General features: G+C 40.0%; 1 protein-coding gene across 1 annotated transcript in view; it reads left to right on the top strand.

The window, feature by feature from the left end:
- The window catches only part of LOC127435924 (NT-3 growth factor receptor-like), a 306013-nt gene that overhangs the window by 249203 nt on the left and 30797 nt on the right, over positions 1-26013 (top strand). Inside the window, exon 12 of the mRNA XM_051689735.1 lies at positions 20975-21105. Within this exon, the coding sequence (XP_051545695.1) occupies positions 20975-21105 (131 nt within the window). The remainder of the gene's footprint in view (positions 1-20974; positions 21106-26013) is intronic.

Below are 26013 nucleotides of genomic sequence, written 5' to 3'. Positions count from 1 at the left end.
TCACCTTGCGTTCGGAGAACACGACCCTTCTGCGCAAGGGTGCGATAGAGCCTGTCCTTTCAGCCGAGATGAATAAAGGGTTCTACAGCTCTTAATTCATCATATCAAAGAAAGGCGGTCGGTTGCGACCAATCCTGGACCTGCGAGTACTGAACCTGGGCTTTGCACAGACTCCTGTTCAAGATGCTGAAGCAAAAACGCATTCTATCGAGTGTCCGGCATCAAGATTGGTTCGTGGCGGTAGACCTGAAGGATGCGTACTTCCACGTCTCGGTCTTACTTCGACACAGACCCTTCCTGGGGTTTGCCTTCGAAGGCCAGGCATACCAGTACAAGGTCCTCCCCTTCAGCCTGTCCTTGTCTCCTCGCGTCTTCACGAAGGTCACAGAGGCAGCCCTTGCCTTGCTAAGGGAAGTGGGCATCCGCATCCTCAACTATCTCGACGACTGGCTAATCCTAGCTCACTCTTGAGAGTTGCTGTGCGCATACAGGGACCTCGTGCTCCGGCACCTCAGCCGACTGGGGCTTCGGGTCAACTGGGAAAAGAGCAAGCTCTCCCCGGTTCAGAGCATCTCTTTTCTCAGTTTGGAGTTGGTCTCGATGATGGCGTGCCTCACGAACAAGCGCGCACAGTTGGTGCTGATCTGTCTGAAGGCATTCAGATGGAGGACAGCGGTTCCACTGCAAATTTTTCAGAGGCTCCTGGGGCATATGGCATCCTCAGCGGTGGCCACCTCTCGGGTTGATGCATATGAGACCACTTCAGCACTGGCTTCAGACTCGAGTCCCGAGATGGGCATGGCGCCGTGGGACACATCGCATGGCCATCACACCGATCTGTCGCCGCCTCTTCAGTCCATGGACCGACCTTGCATTTCTATGGGCAGGGGTTCCCCGAGAGCAGGTCTCCAGGCATGTCGTGGTTACAACAGATGCATCCAAGACGGGCTGGGGCACCGTATGCATTGGGCACACAGCCACCGGCTCCTGGACTGGCCTGCTGCTGCGTTGGCACATCAACTGCCTAGAGTTGTTGGCAGTACTGCTTGCCCTGCGGAGGTTCCAGCCGTTGATCCAGGACAAGCACATGTTGGTCCGGATGGACAACACAGCGACGGTAGCGTACATCAACCGTCAAGGCAGTCTATACTCCTGTTGCATGTCACAACTCACCCGCCGTCTCCTCCTCTCAGCAGTGCCTCAAGTCGCTACGAGCCACTCACATCCTGGGCGACCTCAACATCACAGTGGACGTGCTGTCATGACAGTTTACGCTCAGGGGAGAGTGGAAACTCCACCCCCAGGTGGTCCAGCTGATTTGGAGTCAATTCAGTCGAGCACAGGTAGACCTGTTTGCTTCCTGGGAATCCTCCCACTGCCCACTTTGGTACACCCTGACCGAGGCACCCCTCGTCATAGTAGCACCCTATTGGCCCACCCAGGCATGGTTCTCGGATCTCACGCTCCTCGCGACAGCCCTCCACTGACGAATTCCCCTGAGGAAGGACCTTCTTTTCAGGGACGGGGCACCATCTGGCACCTGTGACCAGACCTCTGGAATCTCCACATCTGGCCCTTGGACGGGATGCGGAAGACCTAGGTGGCCTACCATCCACGGTGGTAGACACAATCACTCAGGCTAGGGCTCCCTCTACGAGGCGCCTGTAAGCCTTGAAGTGACGTCTGCTCGCTAAGAGGTGTTCTTCCCGACATGAAGACCCCCAGACATGCGCAGTTAGATTGGTGCTTTCCTTCCTGCAGGAGAGGCTGGAGGGGCGGCTGTCCCCCTCCACCTTGAAAGTGTATGTAGCCGCTATTTCGGCTCATCATGATGCAGTATATGGTAAGTACTTGGGGAAGCACGACTTGATCATCAGGTTCCTGAGAGGCGCTAGGAGGTTGAATCCCTCCAGACCGCACCTCATCCCCTCGTGGGACCACTCTGTAGTCCTTCGGGGTCTACGGGGAGCTCCCTTTGAGCCCTTGGAGTCAGCTGAGCTTAAGGCACTCTCTTTGAAGACTGCCCTCCTGACTGCGCTCACTTCCATCAAGATGGTAGGGGACATGCAGGCATTCTCTGTCAGCAAATCTTGCCTGGAGTTCGGTCCCAGTTACTCTCATGTGATCTTGAGACCCCGACTGGGATATGTGGTGAACCTGCAGGTGCTGCCCCAGGAGGAGGCAGACCCAGCCTTGGTGTTGCTGTGTCCGGTGCGAGCTTTATGTATCTATTTGGATCACATGCAGAGCTTTAGATGCTCCAAGCAGCTCTTTGTCTGCTTTGGTGGACAGCAGAAAGGAAGCACTGTCTCCAAACAGAGGATCACCCACTGGGTTATTGACACCATCGCAATGGCATATCAGGCTCAGGAAGTGCCACCCCCTGCGGGGTTATGAGCCCATCTACCAGGAGTGTGGCGGTGGCCAGTGGCACCTCTTTGCAGACATCTGCAGAGCAGTGGGCTGGGCAACACCCAACACCTTTGCGAGGTTCTACAATCTCCGGGTTGAGCCGGTCTCGTCCCGTGTATTGGCAGGCACGAGCATGTAAGTTCTGGGACAGCTGGCCGGGTGTACTATTTGCGCATAGCACCTTTCCCCTCCCTTGAGGTGAAGACGTGCTCTTTTGACTCCCAGTCGTGTTCACAGTCTGTGATCCCTGGATGACAGGGCAACCCCATGTGATATCTTCCGCAAAATCGTTTCCCTGTCAGTAAACTGTGTCTTCCTTGGCAGAGACCCCTCTGCCCACGGTCGCCATGCTTTGTAGAAATTCCTCCCCCTTCAGGTAGGACCTACCATGGGACCTCTCCACATGACATACTTCCGACAAGACTCGGTAAGACCATGTGGCGTATTCCACTCAAAACCCCCCCCCTTCTTTTTGGGTGGGGTGTGGTCTCCACAGTGTCTTCCCCTTGGGAGGGACACCCCCCGATGTAGACACTTATGGCTCCCAGTCGGTTAACAAATTCCACTCTTTTTGGGGAGAAAAAAAGAGTAAAAGAGGCCTCGGCTGGGCTGGCCTGTCCCTGTTGTTGGGCAGTCGACTTGTTCCTGAAGGACCGTTCGATGCTCTTAAGATAAGCATTGGGGGAGGTTACATGATGACTTGGTGTGCTGGCTACGAGGCACACAGCGGTCTGCCCGTCTCGCACCACCAGTTCACGTTACACAGTTCAGGTAGTTGTGGCATTTTGTATAGGGACCCCTATTGTCACTACATCGACATAACGTCGAGTGAGTGACAGATAGGGAACGTCATGGTTACTTTCGTAACCTCTGTTCCCTGATGGAGGGAACGAGACATTGTGTCCCTCTTGCCACATCGCTGAACTACCCACTGAAATGGCCGGGACCTGGTTTCGGCTCCTCAGCACAAAACCTGAATGAGTGGTTGCATTCCAGCTCCTTTTATACCCGTATGTCCAGGGGAGTGGCATGCAAATTCCACTTGCCAATTCCCATTGGCCTTTTTTCAAAAAAGCAGAGGTGTTTGGGGCTCCCAAGAGTGACCCCTAGTGTCACTACATCAACACAACGTCTCGTTCCCTCCATCAGGGAACGGAGGTTACGAAAGTAACCATGACGTTTTCTTTTAAGTGACACTGCTTCATTTCACCAAAGACAAGCAACGATGAAGGGGGAGAGCAGGTATAAAAACACTTGAGAGTCTTTGCTCATTTATTCAGACATGTCAGTTATCTGTGCACATATAAATTATATTTATAACACCATCGATTCTTATACAGAATTCAACTGGAAATGCACATAGGATGATGTTATTCACAACACCCAGACTGTGTAAAGGTATGTGTGTCATGTAACACATTGTAATAAATAAAAAGCACTATAATGTGAATGAATAGTACATATTTAATGTGTATATATTAATGTTAGTCAATAAACAACACATCATAAGATTGTGAAGCACAGACTTTATTCACACCACCAGACTACAATGTAAACATATTAGTCTTATTCATTAATATGCCTCAGTTACTTTCTGTGTATTCTTCACGAGTTAAAAGCAGCTCTTACTTTCATACAGACAGGATAATCACAGACATTTTGTAATATTTTGACCAGATAAGAACAGATAATAACACAAACATTTGTAACTTCTGAATGATACACTTTTACAGTGATGTACCGGTAGACGTGCAGGTCACATGGATAAAATATATTTAAATGTCAGCAAAAATCAAATTTGGCAATATTTGTGCTGACCTCAGACCTGTATACACCTTTCCTGGGACTTGGCATGGATCAACAGCAATTTTTGAGGTTTTTCTTGATATTGTTTTATGGGTGTTTTTCCATTCACCTCAATTGTTTCCTCCCGCTGATGGTCACAAAAATGGCGGCTGTGGGGAAAATGTGACGTCACTGAAACAGGTCAATATAACAAAGAACCGCTGCCCCCAATACTGATACCATCATATCAAGCATTTTAGAGAGCAACTGAGTAAAAAAACAAAAAACATATATTATTGCTTGTGATGGAAATGAGACGTGATGGGGGGTACATCTCTGCCAGGACATTATGATATATATTATCTCTAAGATTTTTATATTATGTTCCGAGAGGTTTATTAATGAAGGTGTCATTACAAAATCGGTTAATATTTGAGAATTTTAATTCAGAAACCTTCCATTTCTTTTTATTTCTTTATTAAAAAAAAGACAAAAAAAGACAAATGAAATCAAAGTGATTACTACTAGCTAACTTTCTTTCTTTCTTTAAGCTGAAGAACTAAACAATTTTCTGAAGCTAGTAGTATTGAGTTTAGTACAACAATATGTAAATAGATATAATGAAATGTGGAACATTTTATTTAATATTCAAGGTCAGAAAAAAAAAAAAAAAAAAAAATATATATATATATATATATATATATATATATATATATATATATATATATATATATATATATATATATATATATATACAGTATATATAAACAATGATGAGCCAATCACAGGTGAAGCGAATAACGTTGATCATCTCCTAACAAGGCCACATGTCAAGGTCTGGGTAGATTAGATGGTAAGTGAACAATCAGTTCTCGAAGTCATTGTGTTGAATGCAGGAGAAATGGGCAGGAGTAAAGACCTGAGTGACTTTGATAAGGGCCAAATTGTTATGGCCATATGACTGGGTCAGAGCATCTCTGAAACGTCAAGGCTTGTGGGGTGCTCCCGGTCAGCAGTGGTGAGTACCTACTGACAGTGGTCTGAGAAGGGACAAACCACAAATCGGCGACAGGGTGTTGGGTGCCCAAGGCACATCGATGTGTGAAGTCAATGAAAACGATCCTGTCTGGTCCGAACCGACAGAAGTTCTACTGTGGCACAAGTCACAGAACATTTTAATGATGGTTACGGAAGGAATGTGTCACAGCACACAGTCCATCGCACCCTGCTGCATATGGGGCTGCATAGCTGCAGACTGGTCAGAGTGCCCATGATGACCCCTGTCCACTGTCGAAAGCACCTACAATGGGCACACATGCATCGAACTGGACCTTGGAGCAGTGGAAGAAGGTCGCCTGGTCCGATGAGTCCCGTTTTCTTTTACACGTGAATGGCCATGTGTGCCGTTTACCTGGGGAAGTGATAGCACCGTGATGCACTGTGGGAAGACGACAAGCCAGTGGAGGGAGTGTGATGCTCTGGGCAATGTTCTGCTGGGAAACCCTGGGTCTGGCCATTCATGTGGATGTCAATTTGACACGTGCCACCTACCTAAACATCTTTGCAGATGTATATATAACGGTATTTCCTGATGGCAGTGGATAATCTTTCAGCAGGATAATCTGCCCTGCCACACTGCACACATTGTTCGGGAATGGTTTGAGGAACATAATGAAGAGCTCAAGGTGTTGCCATGGCTTCCAAATTCCCCACATCTCAATCTGATTGAGCATCTGTAGGATGTGCTGGACCAACAAGTCCAATACACAGTGGCTCCACCTCGCAACGTAGGGGACTTTTCTTCTTTTAATTTTTATCCCCTTTTCTCCCAATTTGGAATGCCCAATTCCCACTACTTAGTAGGTCCTCGTGGTGGTGCAGTTACTCACCTCAATCTGGGTGGCGGAGGACAAGTCCCAGCAGGTGGAGGCTCATTCTACTCTCCACGATCCATGCACAACTTACCATGCACCCCATTGAGAGTGAGAACCACTAATCATGACCACGAGGAGGTTAACCCAACATGACTGTACCCTCCCTAGCAACTGAGCCAATTTGGTTGCTTAGGAGACCAGGCTGGAGTCAATCAGCACACCCTGAATTCAAACTCGCGACTTCAGGGGTGGTAGTCAGCGTCAGCGTCAACACTTGCTGAGCTACCTATATATATATATATATATATATATATATATATATATATATATATATATATATATATAGTATGTACATTTCCAGTATCAATATACATTTCAATTATAGTCAGTGGAGGAAAAGGAACAGTTTTACCAACTTATTATATATTTTGGACAACATTTATATATTGTTAATTTGAAAATATGAAAAATGACCAAATATATAATCGATAAATAGATAAAATGTTTTCTAAATAGATTTCAATAAATATATTTTACTATATATAATGGCAGTTTCTTTTCCTGATATGTTTTGGCCTTTTTGTATATTTTTGTTTTCCTTGCCATATACCTAAGAAAGAAAAGAAAATACAACTGCATCTCCGTTTTCATAAAAATCCATTTTGACCTACATTCATATCAGCAGTGTATCTTTTGTCACAATAGACTGTTAAGTAATAACACTGCAGAATGCTTGTACTGTTATTTGCTTCATATTTGACAGTGGAAAACCATCTCAGAGGCAAAAACACGGTCGTAGAAACATCCTGGTCATCCATGATTCCCTCCATATCACTTTGTGCATGAGTGAATGACTCATGGTGGCGTATTGACTCTCAATGTTACACGTTTCTTAAATGTATGCCACCACAAAGCTCAAATCTTGTTCCTGAGCCCTGGAGAGAAGCATTTGGCCTTCATCGCCTGCATCCTCTGCATAAACATCATGAACAAGCTTTTTCACATGCCAGTGTTTGCGGTTAAGCCTCATCTCTTATTCATGTGATTGTCATGTTTGCTTACCCTGTTGACGAATCAGATGCAGTCATGGCTTAGTCTTTTTGTTCTTCAAAATTTCCCACAGCTTTTTGAATTTCTGACACCTTTACACAAATCCATCTTGAGTGACATTTGCAATTGTTTTACAGTTAATTTAGAATGTTTTGCTTTTTTCTCTTTTCTGTAACACTTAAAGGGTTAGTTCATCCAAATTGAAAATTATGTCATAATTTACTCACCCTCATGTCATTCCAAACCTGTTTGACCTTCTTTCTTCCATAGAACACAAAAGGAGATGTTAAGCAGAATGTTAGCCTTAGTCACCTGTCACTTTAATAATAAGAAATACTATGAATGCAAAGAAAGTAGATGGCCAGTTTTGCTGAAACACACTCTGATGTATGCATCCGTTGATCAAACATTCTGTCAGAGCTTTCTTTAGTGTGTAGATGCCCTCAACTTTCCATAATTGCTGTCGGTTTTTTCTCCTCACGAGAGAGCGGAAGCAGGTGATTCATCTTACAGCTATATTTCTGTTCAGTTCACATGTACAGTAGGCCTTGAATATAGTGTGTTCAGATACTGTATACTCTACCATGCCATATCTGAAATGCCCCTATAGGAAAGACCTGGGGAAAAAACATATATTATAGTAATACGTACCAGTAATTCACTCTTCACTGTTTTAACAGTAAACACCTTGCCATATTTTTTTTCTCGCATTTCACCTGCAGTGGGGTCCAGAAGTGTGAGTCCACATTGAAAATCTGGGCTTTTTTTGTTTGTTTGTTTGTTTTAAACCAAGTAAGCAAAATTTTAGGATGTTGAAAAATTAAAACAATGAAAAAGTAATGATGTGAAATAAAGGAATATTTAAGTTTCTATTTCTAGGTCACTATAATGTCAAATATAAGCAAATGTGTTACATTGACCATGTTAACTCCTTTGTATTTCTGGTTTTGCGTAAACTTGTAGAGTCCATGTCAGTTCTTTAAAGTGCATGTTGTCATCTAAAAACTAAAAAATCTGAAATACATGTAAATTTTTGTTATGTTGATAATCAAGGAAGTAGCCAAATATTTAAGATTAGGGTGACCAAATATAAAAGTTAAAGATCCTCTAATGGTTGATTCTCACAAAACCAGGACAAGACAATTTCCTGGTCATATTTTATTATATAAATTGTATTTTTCATTAAATAAATTAAGCCTATATTTAGGACCATTAAAGGAACAGTTCACCCAAAAATGAAAATGATCTCATCATTTACTCACCCTCATGCCATTCCAGATGTGTATGACTTTCTTTCTTCTTCTGAACACAAACAAAGATTTTTAGAAGAATATCTCAGCTCTGTAGGTCCATACAATGCAAGTGGATGGGGTCCAAAACTTTGAAGCTCCAAAAAGCACATAAAGGCAGCTTAAATGTAATCCATACAACTCCAGTGGTTAAATCTATATCATCAGAAGCAATATGATAGTTGTGGTTGAGAAAGAGATACATTTTTTAAGTCCTTTTTTTACAATAAATCTCCACTTTCACTTTGACTCACGCATTCTTCTTTTGTGTTTGGTGATTTGCATTCTTCGTACATATCGCAACCTACTGGGCAGGGAGGAGAATTTTTAGTAAAAAAAAGGTCTTAAATAGTGATCTGTTTCTCACCCACACCTATAATATTGCTTATAAAGTCATAGATATAACCACTGGAGTCTTGTGGATTACTTTTATGCTGTCTTTATATGCTTTTTGGACCTTTAAAGTTCTGGCCACGATTCACTTGCATTGAATGGACCTACAGAGCTGAGATACAGGGGTACAGCATGAGAACAGGGAGAGAGAGAATAAAGAAGCCACGGATAATAGAAAGGAGCCAACAACATGTTTCAAGAATGATCCTTCCTCTCTGCTTTAAAGCAACATAAAATGAAAATTAGATGTGGAGCAGCAGATGATTTTTTTTTCCCCTTCAGGTGAGCAACCCCTGTAGACATCTACATGATTTAGCCCCGTGAGACATGTGTTCTCACTACAGGGCCGCTTTTGTGAGCTAGAAATACTCCATTATGCATTCGTGGGGGAGGAGAATAAGGACATGGTGCAGTCATGTGTATGTAGGACACATGGTTGTCAAGTGGGCGTTTCTTTGCACTGCAGCACGCTTCTGATAAACGGAGAGTGTGCGTGTGTGTTTACAGACAGACGCATGTCTCACGGTCCCCTCCAAGTATCCTAGCGGGGCTTCATTTGACAGCCAGTAGCGATAGCAAGCAAAAGATGTACACATTGTATCAGGGACAACACAGAAGACAGGACTGTGCATTAACCTTGCCTGCAAATGACTGCACACCCCCATGCTTTATTAACAGTATCTGGAGGGTGCTTGTATCGTGCATGTGGTCATTTAATAGAGCCTGTGGAAAAATAACACTTGGACATCTTTGCAAACACAGCACCAGAATCAGAATGAGCTTTATTGCCAAGTATGCTTACACATACAAGGAATTTGTCTTGGTGACAGAAGCTTCCAGTGCACAAACAATACAACAACAAGACAGAGATAATAATAAAAAAATAAAAAATAGAATAAAAATAAAAAGCAAACAGAAAATATAAGTATATACAGTATAGAAATACAAAATAAGACAAAAACATATATACTGTATGTACAAATACAAATCTGTTATATACAGATAGTGCAAGGGAATGTAATGGCAGAAGAGGTAGGATATGTTGGATAAATATAAATAGACTAAGGTGTGTATTGCACATAATTATTGCTCAATGGGGCAGTTGTAACTGTTCATGAGATGGATAGCCTGAGGGAAAAAACTGATCTTGTGCCTCACGGTTCTGGTGCTCAGTGCTCTGTAGCGCCGGCCAGAAGGCAGCAGTTCAAAGAGGTAGTGGGGCTGGGTGAGTGGGGTCCAGAGTGATTTTTCCAGCCCTTTTCCTCACTCTGGGAGTGTACAGTTCTTGAAGGGAGGGCAGGGCGCAACCAATAATCTGCTCAGCAGTCCGAACTGTCCTTTGTAGTCTTCTGAAGTCTGATTTAGTTGCTGAACCAAACCAGACTGTGTTTGAAGTGCAGAGGACTGACTCAATGAGTAGAACTGTATCAGCAGCGCCTGTGGCAGGTTGAACTTCCCCAACTGGTGCAGGAAGTACAACTTCTGCTATGCCTTTTTCACAGTTGAGTCAATGTGGGTCTCCCACTTCAGGTTCTGTGAGATGGTAGAGGCCAGGAACCTGAATGACTCCACTGCTGCCACAGTGCTGTTCAGAATGGTGAGCGGGGTCAATATTGGGGTGTTCCTCCTAAAGTCCACTATCATCTCCACTCTTTTGAGTGTGTTCAGCTCCAGGTTGTTTGGACTGCACCAGACAGCCAGTTGTACAACCTCCCTTCTGTATGCAGACTCGTCATCCTGGATGTGGCCGATGACAGAAGTGTCATCTGAAAACTTCAGGAGCTTGACAGAGGGGTCCTTGGCAGTGCAGCCATTTGTGTACAGGGAGAAGAGTAGTGGGGAGAGCACACATCCCTGGGGGCACCAGTGCTGATCGTACAGGTGCTGGAAGTGAATTTCCCCAGTCTCACTAACTGCTGCCTATCTGTCAGAAAGCTGGTGATCCACTGACAGATAGAGGTGGGAACAGAGAGTTGGTTTAATTTAGTCTAGAGAATAGCTGGGATGATGGTGTTGAAAGCCGAACTGAAGTCCACAAAAAGGATCCTTGCATATGTCCCTTGTCTGTCCAGATGTTGCAGGATATGATGCACTCCCATTTTGACTGCATCATCCACAGACATGTTTGCTCGATAAGCAAATTGAAGGGGATCCAGAAAGGGTCCAGTGATGTCCTTCAGGTGGGCCAACACCAGTCTCTCAAATTACTTCATGACCACAGACGTCAGAGCGACGGGTCTGTAGTCATTAAGTCCTGTGATTTTGGGTTTCTTTGGGACACAGATGATGGTGGAGCATTTGAAGCAGCAGGGAACTTCACACTGCTCAAGTGATCTGTTGAAGATCTGTGTGAAGATGGGGGACAGCTGGTCAGCACAGGATTTTAAACAAGTGGGTGAAACACCATCTGGGTCCTTTGCTTTCCTTGTCTTTGTTTCCGGAAGACCCGGCATACATCCTCTTCACAGATCTTAAGTGCAGGTCGAGTAGCAGGAGAGGGGGAGGAGGGTGGTTGCAGGAGGTGTTGATGTTTGTGTGAAGTGAAGAGAAGGTCAGAGGGGCTGTGGGTTGTGAGACTGGGCTTTTCAAATCTACAGTAAAACACTTTCAGGTCATCAGCCAGTTGTTGATTTCTTACAGTGTTGGGGGAATGATGTCTTGTAGTTAGTAATGTCTTTCAGGCCTCTGAACACTAACGCAGGGTCGTTCGCTGAAAATTTGTTTTTCAGCTTCCCAGAGTAGCTTCTTTTAGCCACTCTAATCACTTTTGTCAGTGTGTTTCTGGATTGATTGTACAAGACTTTATCCTTACTTCTGTAAGCATCCTCTTTGGCCTGACGAAGCTGCCTGAATTTAGCTGTAAACCATGGTCTGTCATTGTTGAATGTTAAATAAGTCCTAGAAGCAGTGACGTGCGCAGACCTTAGCAGGGACAGGGGCAGAAGGATAAAAAAGGGCACTGATTTTTTTTTTTTTTATTTTATTTTTTTTTGAATGAGTAGTAATTATAAATACTTAACTAATTTCTTTGCTTTTTGGGTATTTAACCATTTTCTTGTATATTCAGTATATACTGTACATATATATTTTTTTATTTTTTCCTTTATCACAAATAATAGCCTATTATATTATATTTCTCACAAAAAGCACCATGGTGATACATTTGTTTATGTATTTATTTTCAGACATGGTCTGTGATAACCCCATGTTTATGACGTGTCATAGTAAAACCATGGTATTTTTTAAAGTACCTTGGAGTACCATGACAGTATCATAAAATATGAACATGATCAATCATTTAGTACCATGGCACTACCCAGGAAACGTGGTGCACAATGCAAAGGTGCAATGAGAAAGTGCGACCGCAAGGCGATCGACTGTGTTCCTTGAATGTTACAGGGTCCTTGAATAACGTATAACATGCGAGTAGGGCAGCCGGTGGAGTTTCTGTTGCCCCCCTAGGGTATGATGGTGCCCCCCTTGGGAGATGGTGCCCTATGCAGACTGCGTAATATGCGTATAGGGAGCTACAGTACTGTGGTAGCCGAATTTTATTTTTCTAAAAGTGATTAGTCTAATGGCTTATTAGTTTAAAAAAAAAAAAAAAAAAAAAAAATCTGGATTTGGCTGAACCTGACAGCTCCTTCAGTTTATGTCAATATTCTATTAAAGACTAATTTAATTTATATCACTGAAAGTGTCACAACATCTCCCATTATAATTAATAAATCTGTCTACACTAGTGGTACACGATGTCGGAAATGTGGTAGCAAACAAGTATTATTCTTTTGATGAACTTACAACACAATTCATGGAGTGGACTTTTTATCTGACCTGTTACTCGTCTGAGGTAACGGCACTTCGATGTTCCAGGGCAAATTCAAAACTGTATTTTTTGCTTCCTTGAAGGGCACTGCTGTGGGACGGGATGCCACTCGAAAGCTCATTCAAAGTGAAAGTGAGAAAATTTATCTTTTCTCGGAGGGCCCTTCCACAAGAATGTTAGCAAAGGGTACATTCATACAGTAATGCCATGTTTCCTTCAGAGTACCCACTTCAAGGGCTCTGCAGTTCAGAGTGAGTATAGGGCATAGGGAGGATCACTTGCGATTGGAATCCACCCCCGATCTGCTGTAGTGCACACTCTTAAACGCACCTCTGCTTAATTCGCCAGCGATTTACAAAGAATCTCATAATAACACATTATTACTGTTATTGTGAGATTATGATGATTTTAATTTTGTTTTATTTCACTATTTTAATTTAATTATTAACATTTCTCCCCTTTTTCTGGATGACCAAAAGGGCACCTTTAGATTTGTGAACAAAAGGCTTGCACCCCTGCTGCCCCTGTTCTGTGTTCGTCAGTGCCTAGAAAGAATGCACATATCCTCACAGAAACTGATATATGATGTCACAGTATCTGTGAGCTCATCCAGATTTGTGTCTGCAGAAAAAAACACTCCAATCATGCAGTCAAAGCAGGCTTGTAGTTCCAGCTCTGCTTCATTGGCCCATCTCTTTACAGTCCTTAATACAGGTTTAGCTGATTTTAGTTTCTGCCTGTAGGTTGGAAGAAGATGAACCAGACAGTGATCAGAGAGTCCCAAAGCTACTCTAGGGATAGAGCGATATGCATCCTTTAATGTGGTGTAGCAGTGATCCTTCTGTCTCTGGTGGGGCATGTAATGTTCTGTCTGTATTTTGGCAGTTTACAGGTGAGGTTGGCTTTGTTAAAATCACCGAGAATAATAATAAGTGAGTCCAGGTATTGTTGTTGTTGTTCCATGTCTGTGATGTGGCTTTGTCACACAGGGCTCTATTTAGCGTTGGCTTGTTGCTCTCAAGGAGTGATGGAGTTGCATTTAATTGGGCAGTAAAGTGCTAAACAATGTTTTTTTTATTCACATTTTGTTATCTTGGCTTTGATGTTACTTGTTTGTTCTCATTTCTCTTTAATTCAGTCAATCAATCAAATAAATGATCAATCAAGAAACCAATTATTAAATTAGCCAAACAAACAAACAATAATTTCTATTTCACTATCATCCAATGAACCACTGCACCATATCAAGATGAATCTCACAAAAACAACCAAGAAATGTCTTGCCATATTTTACCACAAACTTAAAATATATAAATTATATTTTGCATAAATAAAAATTAGGCCTATTTTAGGACGATTAACTTTTTGCATTGCAATGTTATTTTCATGATAGTAAGCACATTTAATTATCAATAGCCCGCTATACTGTTCTAAAAACAATTATATCTTATTAAAATTTTGATATACATTTGTACAATTGTAAGTATCTTAGTAGGATTTGTAGTACTGAATTTAATTTACGTTGATTTTAACAAAAACAAATAATTGTGTCGTTGTGATTTTTGTGTCAAAAATCATTACAGGATGAATTTCAATACTGTATTAAACTAATAAGAATAAAAACATTTATAGTAATGAAAATTTTAGCCTGATCTCGTAAAAAGGACATGGTCAGAGATTAAAAATTAATCAATCAAAAATTATTTGATCAAGAAAATAATATTACATCAAAATTACCTCAAAATTAAATAAAAATTACATGATACAAAATTATACAAAATTGCATGGTCATCAAAAATTACATGACTGGGGTTTAATGTTCAGGAGGAAGGGTTGTAAATAGTATAATGTGATTCCAAATATTCTTTTTTGTTTGTTTGGTTTTTTTTTTATGTTACATGGAATCAATGAAATTGTTAATAATTTTTTTTTACTTTGGCCACATTTTTGCAAATCATTTTACAGTATGTTGGTACTTACTTGTAACGTGCCAGTTCCAAGGTGAAATGTCAACTGTGGCGCTAAAAGCAGGTTACATTTTCAGCCAACCAGATGAGGTTTTTAAGGTTAATGCTATATATTGCTTTTTTATCACTTTATTGTGGATAAACTGGAAATAAAAATGGCTGATAGAATTAATTTAAAATGATTATGATTTAAAATCAATTTTATGTAATTTTTAAAGCAATTTTTTTTTTCAAAATGGGGCGCCGAATTGGTCGGTTGCTTGTGGCCTCATAAACCCATCGTGGCATCATAAACCCAACCCTAAATGACTCATGACAGTTAAAACATAAAAATCTGGTGCTTACGGGTTAGTTGTCGAGTCCAATATAGTTTTTAGCTGCCCCACCTTTCAATAACAGTATATTTGCAAAGCCAGCACATACCAGTCATATTTGTGACTGGTTCACATGCAGTCCATGATGAAATTTGATCACACAAGCTTGTAAATTGAGATAGTTATGTAATGCAAACATTAAAATATATCTTAAAAGCCATGCTGTATATGATAAAAGTGTATAGATCTCATACAGGACAGGGTGAAAAGTATGTTTACAAACTGATAATCTGCCCTTTGTAGCGCCTCTTTTGTTCATTTCATTTTTATTTAGTTCATTTTTCAAAAATGTAGGTCTAGTAACGTGAGGTTGGAGAATTTTGAGGGAAAATGTTCTCAATTGTCTTGAAGACTTGCAATTGTCCTAAAATATGCTTTATTTTGTTTATGCAAGATAGAATTTATTACTTTTTTCCTTTTGACTTTGGGGTTAAATATGACCTGGACATTTATTTGTGAGATTTACAAAGAGCTTATCAAGCTTATGCTCTAGGAAATTGGTTTTGTCTAGTTTAAGGTTCAGATCCAGTTCACTGTTCTTTTGTTGACGTTGCAAGTCACTGTAGAATGTTTCCTGCCAGACAGGAAGTGAGAGTGCAGCCCATAGATACACAGGAGAGAACAGTGAAGAGAAGTACAGTAGGTTACAGAGTGGGAGGAAATCCCTCATCTTATTAGCATACAGCCTCAACTTAAAAACTGAATAATACAGTAGATCACTCTAAGTTCTCGTACCTGAGAGAACCAAGGAGGGATTTTTTTTTCTTTTTCTAGTAATTATAGGGATGCGTATTTCCTGATAAAATTTCCTTAAAAATATAGTTTGCTATTTAAAGAAACAGTAAAAAATTAGCAACAATAAGAGTAATTGGGTACATATGCATAGCATTTCAAATGGTGCATTTTGTATTTTTTTTTTTTTTTTTTTTTTGCTGTTCTGGGGGGGGGGTTGACAGACCACGTCAAGCGCTGGTAACCTCTTTCAAAGAGTGCCCTCTCACAATGCAACCTGGGAGGTGAATCCAACACAACAGTTGCCGTAATAAGACAATTAGCCTGCGCAATTTATTACTTTTTAATTGCACTGCATACTGATAGCGTGCCTAGCATGCCCGTCACCTGCTAATTGTGTGCCTATTACTCACAAGAAAATGGAGAACAGGAAAAGGAGAAAGAAAATTCTCTCTCCGTCTTAGTCTCGGCTTCTCACACGCTGTCCTGATTAAATAAATGCTATTTAATTAGTATTGAAGGAATGCTTGTGTTCGCCATTCTTTTTGTCTTAATCTCCGGTGCCTTTGCACAAAAACACTCTGCATAAAGACTCGTAAAATCTTGTATGCTTACGGTTGAGGAAGAATATGTACCATCATCACTGGATGCCTGCCACAATGTGCAATTTCCTCGGTAGCCCTAAATGAAATTGTCTCTAGGATGTTTCTGCTGATTAGGTCCTCTGGTTAGAAGGAGAATGGGGTATTTGCCAGCTAATACAAAAGTCTACCCTTGAGTTTTGTCCATTCATCAATATTTGCTTTTGTTTTTTAAATTTGTTTTCCTCCCAGAGTCAGTCCTCCTCTGTAAAAAATGGTAAAATGGCTCTTTGCTTTGGGCAGTAAGTATTGATGTTGGATGGTGGCTTATCCAAATCTCCTGTTTTTTGGAGTAAATACCAGATGCCACCATGGTTGGCCATATGGAGATTCACTGCCTGAAAGCAGACTGGATTCTGGGAATGAAAACAGGTAGAAGGTACAGAGATTAAAGACACACTCAGGCTGCCTTACATCACATGTTCAACTCCTGTAGCCGCGATTCAATCGGCTCAGTTTGAAGTTTCTATTCGGATTGCAATTGGACTATCAATGGTTTAATCGCATTCTGTGTTGGCAAACATTATTTTTAAAAGTGACTTGATGCATTATTGTGTTATTTCTAAATAAGTGACTAATTATGTTACATCATCATTCATGAAACACATGCAGAACTAATTTCTCTGCAAATCATTTGTAAAACTATTCTCCGTTTTGCTCGTGTTTAATGAATGGGGCCCATTGTTAGTACATTGTTGGACTTTTGCATTAATTTCTCTGCTTTACTGTTAATTGGCCAAGGTTGTATCTCTTCTGGAATGGTATCACTACATCTTGGTTTTTATTATTATTATTATTATTATTATTTGAGATGGTATTTTCCGCTGTGGACAGTGTTTGTCTGATTTTTGTGTAACGAATTTCACAGAACGAATTTCTGTGTAAATCAGTTGTTAAACCATTCTTACGCAAATCGTCATTACATTGTCAATTTATTGTTAGTTTACGTAAGAATTGTTTTACAAATGATTTGTAAAACAATTTTCATGAATGAGGTTTTGTTAGTACATTAATTATTTTTACGGTACTCTTTATGTGTTACCATTAGTAGGCCAAGGTTTTGTCTCTTCCAGAACAGTATTGCTACATTTTGACTTGCAAGTGGATGTGGGGGAGGATTTGTTGACTAAGAATTTCTTTGTAATGAATATCACAGAACGAATTTCTTTGTAAATCATTCGAAAAAAACATTCTTATCTAAATTGTCCATTAGTTGGCCAAGGTTCTGTCTCTTCCAGAACGGTATCACAACATTTTTGGCTTGCTAGTGGTTATGGAGGATATTTTGACTAAGTATTTCTGTGTAAAGAATTTCACAGAACAAATTTCGGAGTATATAATTTATAAAACCATTCTTACGTAAATTGTCATTATTAAGTTATTAAATCAATTATTTGTTAATTCATGTAAGAGTGGTTTTACAAATGATTGCACAGAAATTAGTTCAGCTTGTGTTTCATAAATTAGGCCCACTATTAGTACGTTAGTTACTTTTAATTACTTGGCTCTTTGAAATACTCTATTCTGATTGGTCAATGGCAGCATCCCTCTGTCTGAAATGTCTGAGTAACAACAGCACATCCAGGGATTTAGTCATAACAGACTGGTTATCCGGGTATTGGGAGTCTCTACAGGTAAGCTATTAAAATATTTCAACTCATATCAATGTGTCATGTCCATTTATTTATTTGGCAAATAGTCTTTTAATAAGCTGGAAAATGAGCAGTCAGGCCGTCATTTTCACAAATTTAAATACCACCAGAACGCCTACGCAAACCAGAGGTGCAAATCAGCTGTTCAGCGATTTCTTTCTTCTAACATAATAACATAACTTCAATGCAAATCAATATTTCATGTCCATGTATTTATTTATTTGGCAAGAAGTCTTGTAATAAGCTGGATAACGAGCAGTCAGCAGGGTTGGGAGGGTTACTTTTGAAATGTATTCCACTACAGATTACAGAATACATGCTGTAAAATGTAATTTGTAACGTAGTCTGTTAGATTACTCAATGTCAGTAATATATTCTAAATACTTTGGATTACTTCTTCAGTACTGGTAGATTTTTTTTCACTTGTTTTGACTATAAAACTCTGCCAGTACAGTAAGACAAAATACACATGTTAAAAATACATTCTCTGAAAAACCTAAATATCTTATGCAGTGTTGATTCTAAAACAAGATCAATCAAATTGATCTTGTTTTAAGGATTTTTTGATATTTTTACAGGAAAACAATACAAAAATTATTATCAAGAATACAGTTTTTGCTCTATTATCAATGGTCTTACTAGAAAAAAAAAAAAAAGAATGATGATCCAACTTGAATTTTCTTGGTAACATGCATGTAAAATGGCTAGAAATAGCATTTTAGCTTAGCGTAAAGCTGACAATTTACACAAGGTTTATTTCAATTTCTTCTGCTCCAAACTTACTTCAAACGTACTTCTCTGTCTGCTCGTATGAATGCAACACATCATAAGAAAGTGTTTCAGCGCTGTTCAAATGCACTTTGGATCGCATCATTTATATGTATAAATGTTTTCCATCTGAAAGGACTAAATATTAAATGAAACAAATGACAATAAAATGTAAAGTAATCTCTTCAGTAATCAAAATACTTTATGAATGTAACTGTATTCTAATTACCAATGATTTAAATTGTAACTTTAGTGGCATACAGTTACTTATATTTTGTATTTTAAATACGTAATCCCGTTACATGTATTCCATTACTCCCTAACACTGGCAGTCAGATGGTCATTTTTGCAAAATAAACACCAACAGAACCCCGACGCGAACAAGAGGTGAAATTCAACTGTTCATCTATTTCTTTCTTCTCACATAATAACATAACTTCAATGCAAATCAATATTTCATGTCCGTTTATTTAATTATTTGGTTAGTAGCTATGTAATGAGTAGGATAATATACAGTCAGCTGGTTGTTATTACAAAATAACCCCTTCAGGGTGAGACAAGGTCCTGATTTATTTTGCTATAACAACCGTGTGGCTGTACATTATCCTGTACTTACGTAACTCTTTCTGCATTACAGTTATTTGGCCAAGGTTCTATTTCTCCTAGAACGGTATTGCTACATCTTGGCTTGCAGGTACCAATTTGTAAATTCTAAGTGGTGTTTTATACTAGTCGACAATGTTTGTCCTCCTGACATAGTTTGCATGCAATAATTAAACCGCTATATTAACATTGCACCACAGGGATTGTAGACAGCTTCATTAATTATATTAGGAGCGATCTAGTTTTGTCACGTTGCGTCATGCCAGTCGCTTGCTTTGTAGACACTGTTATGCACATTGCGTTTGCTTATGTTAGTATGTTATGGGAAAAGAGAGATTTCAATTGCATTTGTCGGTAAATAAATTAAATAAATGGAAAAATAATGTGTTAAAAAACATCACAATGCTTGTTACTTTGTAAAAGTATCCTTATTGCATAACCTATGTTATTTGTAATGCATTATCCCCAATACTTCTTGTATATAAACATTGTGAGTGACAGTACTGTAAAAAATTCATTGGACATAGCTTTTCTTTATGTGCTATTTATTGCACATTGTGACCCACTATATGCCATTGTATTGATCACATTTATTCATAACATCCAGCGATTGTCTGTATATCAAACTCAGACATGAGTTGATCATCTCCAGATTATCACCAGTCGTCTCTAAAGTTGTGGAGTATTTATGAAGGCGTTTGAAGTTACACTATTCACTCAAGGGCAGAGCTGCAGAAAAGCTCAGCAGGGACTTGAATCGGCAGCAGACTGGTTGATGCTCCATTACCCTGCCCAGTGGACCACTCATGACTTCATTCATCTCTGTTTGAGGGGCAAATCCACCTGATCTCTTGTGTTAAGGAGTTCATCTGATGCTGCAGCTTCCAGTGGGAGCTCACATATAGCTTTTGAAGTAATGCAATGTAAATGAAAAAGCTCTGATGTGTATAATACAAATAAATACAGCAGGCTTTAGCTGTCAGGTTAAATTAATTGCACTCAGAGATCACAGCAATAATCTAGGATAAAAGTAATAATGATATGAGTGCTAGAGAACATGAATTATATCAAAATCTTGCATCAGGGCATCATGTTTATCAAAGGCTACTTTGCCTTATGTTACCTTTTATAACTTAGAGACAACATGAAATAGTTTTGCCATACATTTTGCTTCTGTAATGTGACATTTTCAAGTGAAAGTAATGTAGGACTTTTATCTATTGGGATTAAATTGGATCGAGGATCTTGGAAACATGTTAAGGGCCGTTCACACATAACATGCCACGTTCAGATATGCACACGTTTTTTTCCAGTGTGTTGTGCAGGAGTGCCATGTTGTGTAGATGCCGTGTCAGGTAAAAAAAAAAAAAAAGGTCAACTTTTAGAATTGTGTCTCAAGACACCTACATTTTGTTATACAGTATGCTGTGTTGCATCTAGCTTTGTTATAAATATACCTTTTAAGGCACCTGATCATCCTGAGAGACAGCGATCCAACTCACAAATTCACACATTTCTCAATCTCTCTTTCAATGCACTGCCCTGCAAAGAGATTTTTTGTCACAAAATCCACTCAATCTCTCTCTCTCTCACTCTCTCTTTCTCCAGATGTACAGCACATTAAGCGCCGAGACATTGTGCTCAAGAGAGAATTGGGCGAGGGGGCCTTTGGGAAGGTGTTCCTGGCAGAGTGCTACAACCTAAGCCCCACTAAGGACAAGATGCTGGTGGCTGTCAAGGTAAGAGATGATCCTTCCATTCCAGCAGCCCCATATCGCTCTCCAGTTACACAGGACTCATTCGAAAGGTCAAGCCCCTTTTCCCACTCCCCTCGCCTGACGTATAAAGTTGATCCCCCTGTGCCCGGCAGAGAGGGGTCTTGTTCAGGGAACAATCGCTGGGTGGTTTGGTGGTAGAGGATTTGTTGTCTAAGATCAATGATAGAAAGAGAGCTCAGGTACAATAGGCTTAATATTTGGCATTGATATAAGGTTTGGGGAGTCTATATCCATGATATAGACAGAGGAGTCACCTCTGTGGGCAGACAGGGCCTGGATAATGCTTTTAACATGGTTTACCACATGGAAATGTCTCTACCAAGGTCAAGGAACTTGGCATTCAGTGAGTTGAGGCAGTCTATTGAAATGTGACTCAATACCGATCTATAAGCAGACAGTCTGTCAGTTTAGAAATGTCAAAGTTTCAAGGCTTTGGAGATGTGGACGTATTGGTTTGAAGTATGAAGTTTTGTGAAAATGATATAAATGAATATTTATACGATAAAAATTTAAAATGCCATATTATTTTAGTATAAACTGTTCTCTAAGGCCGGGTGATATGATGTATACCATGCAATGATAGAAATGTGTCATAGATATGTGTCAAGACATACTGTACATTTAATAAGTTTGTGTGTTCCCTGGGAATCAAACCCATGACTTTGGCATTACCAGCGCCACACACCTTTAGTTGAGCTACTGGATATCCCATTTATAGTGTTGTAGATATATAGGGGAGACCAGGGCTAGTTGTCACATGTTTTACTCCAGTGAATATTTCCTGGTCCCCGGACATGCCGTCATCTGGTCCTCAGCCACTCCTCCGCGCTCTGTCGGACGACAGCGAGGGCAGCGAGTCCTTCAACCCCTGGCGGATGGAATGGCTCCTACCCCTTCCTGGCGGATGTCAGCATTTCCTCCGACTCCCGGCGGACAGCAGCAACTCCACCGTCCCCCTGTGGACAGCCGCAGCTCCTCCCATGGCAGACGGCAGCGGCGAGGACTCCACGACAGCGCATCCCTCCTCCTTCCCAAGTTTTGGCACCAATGTCATGGGTAAAGAATGGGCAAGGACGAGGCTGGAACTGGCAGAACAGTCAGCATAAACTTTAATGACTTAAACTCAGCTTAAAACAACATAAAACACATTAGACGCACACACACACAAACACACCCAGCGGCCGTGTCTCTCTCTTTCCCGAACTGGCATCTTCAGTTCCCCTTTATCGCTCTCTCCCGCTGATTGGGTGACTCAGCGCCAGCTGTGCACCCTCACGGCCCGGCCACGCCATCCTCCTTTTCACACAAACATTTATGTGAATCCTGCATTGTTGACTATGTTTTGACTTTCATTCTGCCTTTCATGTCTTCATTTATGAGCAGAATGCATTGCATTAAAAAAATGGTGTTTGTTGTCTGCGACATACTTTGCTCTTTCTACATGTTTACAGTGGGGCTGCGTATCCCCCAGTGGAGAATGTCAACAAATGAGAAATGGATGCGTTAATTCAAATTCTAGTCAGTGAAATGTTTAACATATTAAACCATGCTCTCAAATGCACTATGACTGTGGGCTGTTTTTACAAATGCAAATCTTCCTATTAAGGCCTTAAATTTTGGGCTTTTTTGAGGAAACACAAAGACACCTATTATCACATTTTGTTTACCTGGCTATGCAAGCCAATAAACTTGTTTTGGGATTTAGGATTTTGTTGGAGCTATTTGATTAGTGGAAGAGGTGTAATTTCCCCAAAAAAGGAATATTCCAGGTGCTCAATCGACAGAATTTGTGGCATAATGTTTTTCTTAAAAAAAAGCAAAAATCAGGGTTATAGTGAGGCACTTACAATGGAAGTGAATGGGACAATCCGTAAACTTTAAAATATTCACTGTTTCAAAAGTATAGCCACAAGATGAAAAAAAAATAAAATAAATACTGCATGTTAACCTGATTTTTAGGGCTGGGAATTACCACTGATCTCTTGATTCTATATCATAGCAATATTTTGTTGCCAATATGTATAATACATTAAGAATATTAATTAATATGTATGTCTGTTAGCATTTCTGTGACAGCTGAAGGCTGTGTGACAGTGAATGAGAAGATAATATAGACATTTTGAATTTGTGCGGAAAACAAAAAACTTTTCAAGGAAAAGTCATTTAGAAAAGTAAAAAAAATATATTAATGATGTGATTACTTTTAGATGAAGTAATCATTAAAGTAATCTGGTTACATTTTAGAGAATACATTTGTAGTGGATTACTTATTTTGGGTAACTTTCCCATGACTTTGGCACTACCCCACCGGGGGACGGTGGAGTTGCTGCTGGCTGCCGGGAGTCGGAGGAAATGCTGACATCCGCCAGGAAGGGGTAGGAGCCATACCGTCTGCCAGGGGTTGAAGGACTCGCTGCCGTCTGCCCGGGGAGGAGCGGCTGTCGTCCGCCAGAGCGTGGAGGAGTGGCTGAGGACCAGACGACGGCATGTCCGGGGACCAGGAATTTGATGACTGTCGACTAGGTTGTTTGAGCAATTAGTCGACTAATTGGTGTTAAAGGGTTAATTTACCCAAAAATGAAAATTCTCTCATGATTTACTTACCTTTAAGCCATCCCAGATGTGTCTGACTTTCCTTCTTCAGCAGAACCGAAGTGAAGATTTTTTTGTCCATACAATGCAAGTAAATGGGTGCCATCAATCTGCTGTCTGTTTGATGGCACCCATCAAACAGACAGCATGTTTTGCTGCCTAAATATGCCAATGCAGCATAAATAGACAGCATTTATGCTGCCTAAATATGCCAAAAGGCATATTTAGGCAGCATAAAAGTAATCCACATGACTCCAGTCAATCAGTTAATGTCTTCTGAAGCAAACCGATAGGTTGGTGTAAGAAACAAATCGACCAAATTGTTTACGGCTAGCACTTTATTGCTGTTTGAAATTACCTAACTCTCGCGTGACGTTCGTTCCTCTGTTGTATACAAAGTGCGTGCTTCCGACTCCTTGCGTGATTGCGCCATTGTGCTTATGTCATGTGACAGCAATGATGCATCGACTGCTGGCAGGAAGGGATTTTTTAAAGTTAATAAAGTTTTAATTGTTGATTTATTTTTTACATAAACCAATCGATTTGCTTCTGAAGACATTAGTTGATTGACTGAAGTCATGTGGATTACTTTTATGCTGCCTAAATATGCCTTTTTGACAGACAAATAGCCAGCAGTCAAAGGGCACCTGTTTACTGGCATTGTATGGACATACAAAGCTGAAATATGCTTATAAAAATCTTCATTTCAGTTCTGCCGAAGAGGGAAAGTCATACGCATATGGGATGTCTTAAAGGTAAGTAAAACATGAGATAATTTTTATTTTTGGATGAACTAACCCTTTAAGGAACCCATGTATAATCACTCTGCATAGGCTTCATAGGGATATATGGATGCTAAACTCAGCTTTCTTTAACAGGGTAACTAAAGGATATTCAACAAATAAATAGGTTAAATAACTACTGTATAACCTCTTATCACACAAAAACTATCAAATTAAGAGAAAAAAGAAACATGATAAGCTCCAATACAGAGTGGTCAAAACTGCTTATGCGCATCCCGGACACAGGTTGACACCCTTCAGTGTAGTGTTTGGAGACACAAAGCAATCCTCGCTCCACATTCAAAAGTGCATAAAAGTTAGATTATAAATATTGTGGGGGTGCAACGTGTAGTGCACGGCATCTAACAGTTTGAATGAGCCTATTTTACTGCTTCTGTTTATAGTGTCAGCCAGAATCTGCAGAATGACTCCTGAAAAATACACTCCACAATTCCTCACAAATAAACCTGTGGATTATGCATAAAAACAGGAAGATTACCCAAAGCAGAGGATTTGATGTCCGACTGTGAACAACCGGTGCTTTGATGGCTGTAGCTTTGGTGCATTAGAGGACTAAACTTAAAGACAAAACTTCTCAGAGAAAACCTGTTTGTGTTGAACTCGACACAAATATAACTTCCTATATCTATCTTTCTTTGAATAAGCATATAAAGTTAAAAGTGTAATTTAAAGGGTTAAATTACAAGGGTTACAAGAGTTAATTAAATTATATATATATATATATATATATATATATATATATATATATATATATATATATATATATATATATATATATATGTTTTTTTTTGTTTGTTTTTTTAATCAGGGAGAATTCACACTTTTCAGGAGAATTAGACTACCATTGGCTTACTTATATCTAACTCTACACATTGTCCTGTTTCATGTGACGTCACTGTATGACCGTGCTGCCATGTTTGTGACCAAAATTCCATATTTCTTCATTGTGTTGCGCTGTGAGATGTAGCAATAGCCGGCGAAAATGGTGTTTTTATTTAGAAATCTTGAAAATGTGATACTGCTCTTTTATTACCAGAGCCAAAATGTAATGTTTCTTTTAATAAAGTTTTATATTTTAAGTGACACGGCTTCATTTCACCAGTCAAGCAGCGATGAGATAGTATGGTCTTTGCTCATTTATTCAGACATGTCAGTTATCTATTACACATTCCTACTAAATTTGTAACATAATCAAGTTGGATACAATTAAACTGGAAATGCACATAGGACGATGCTATTCGTTACACCCAGACTGTATAAATGGTATGTCATAATTGTAACACATTGTAATAAATAATAAGCACTATAATGTGAATATATAGTACATATTTAATGTGTAAATGTCAATCAATAAACAACACATCATAAGATCATGAAGCACAGGCTTTATTCGCACCACCAAACTACAATGTAAAACACTAATATGCCTCGGTTGCTTTCTGTGTATTCTTCATGAGTTAAAAGCAGCTCTTAC

This window comes from Myxocyprinus asiaticus, chromosome 46 (assembly GCF_019703515.2).
Source record: "Myxocyprinus asiaticus isolate MX2 ecotype Aquarium Trade chromosome 46, UBuf_Myxa_2, whole genome shotgun sequence".
NCBI lineage: Eukaryota > Metazoa > Chordata > Actinopteri > Cypriniformes > Catostomidae > Myxocyprinus > Myxocyprinus asiaticus.
The sequence above is the reverse complement of the archived record's forward strand: the minus strand, read 5'-3'. Positions and strand labels throughout refer to the sequence as shown.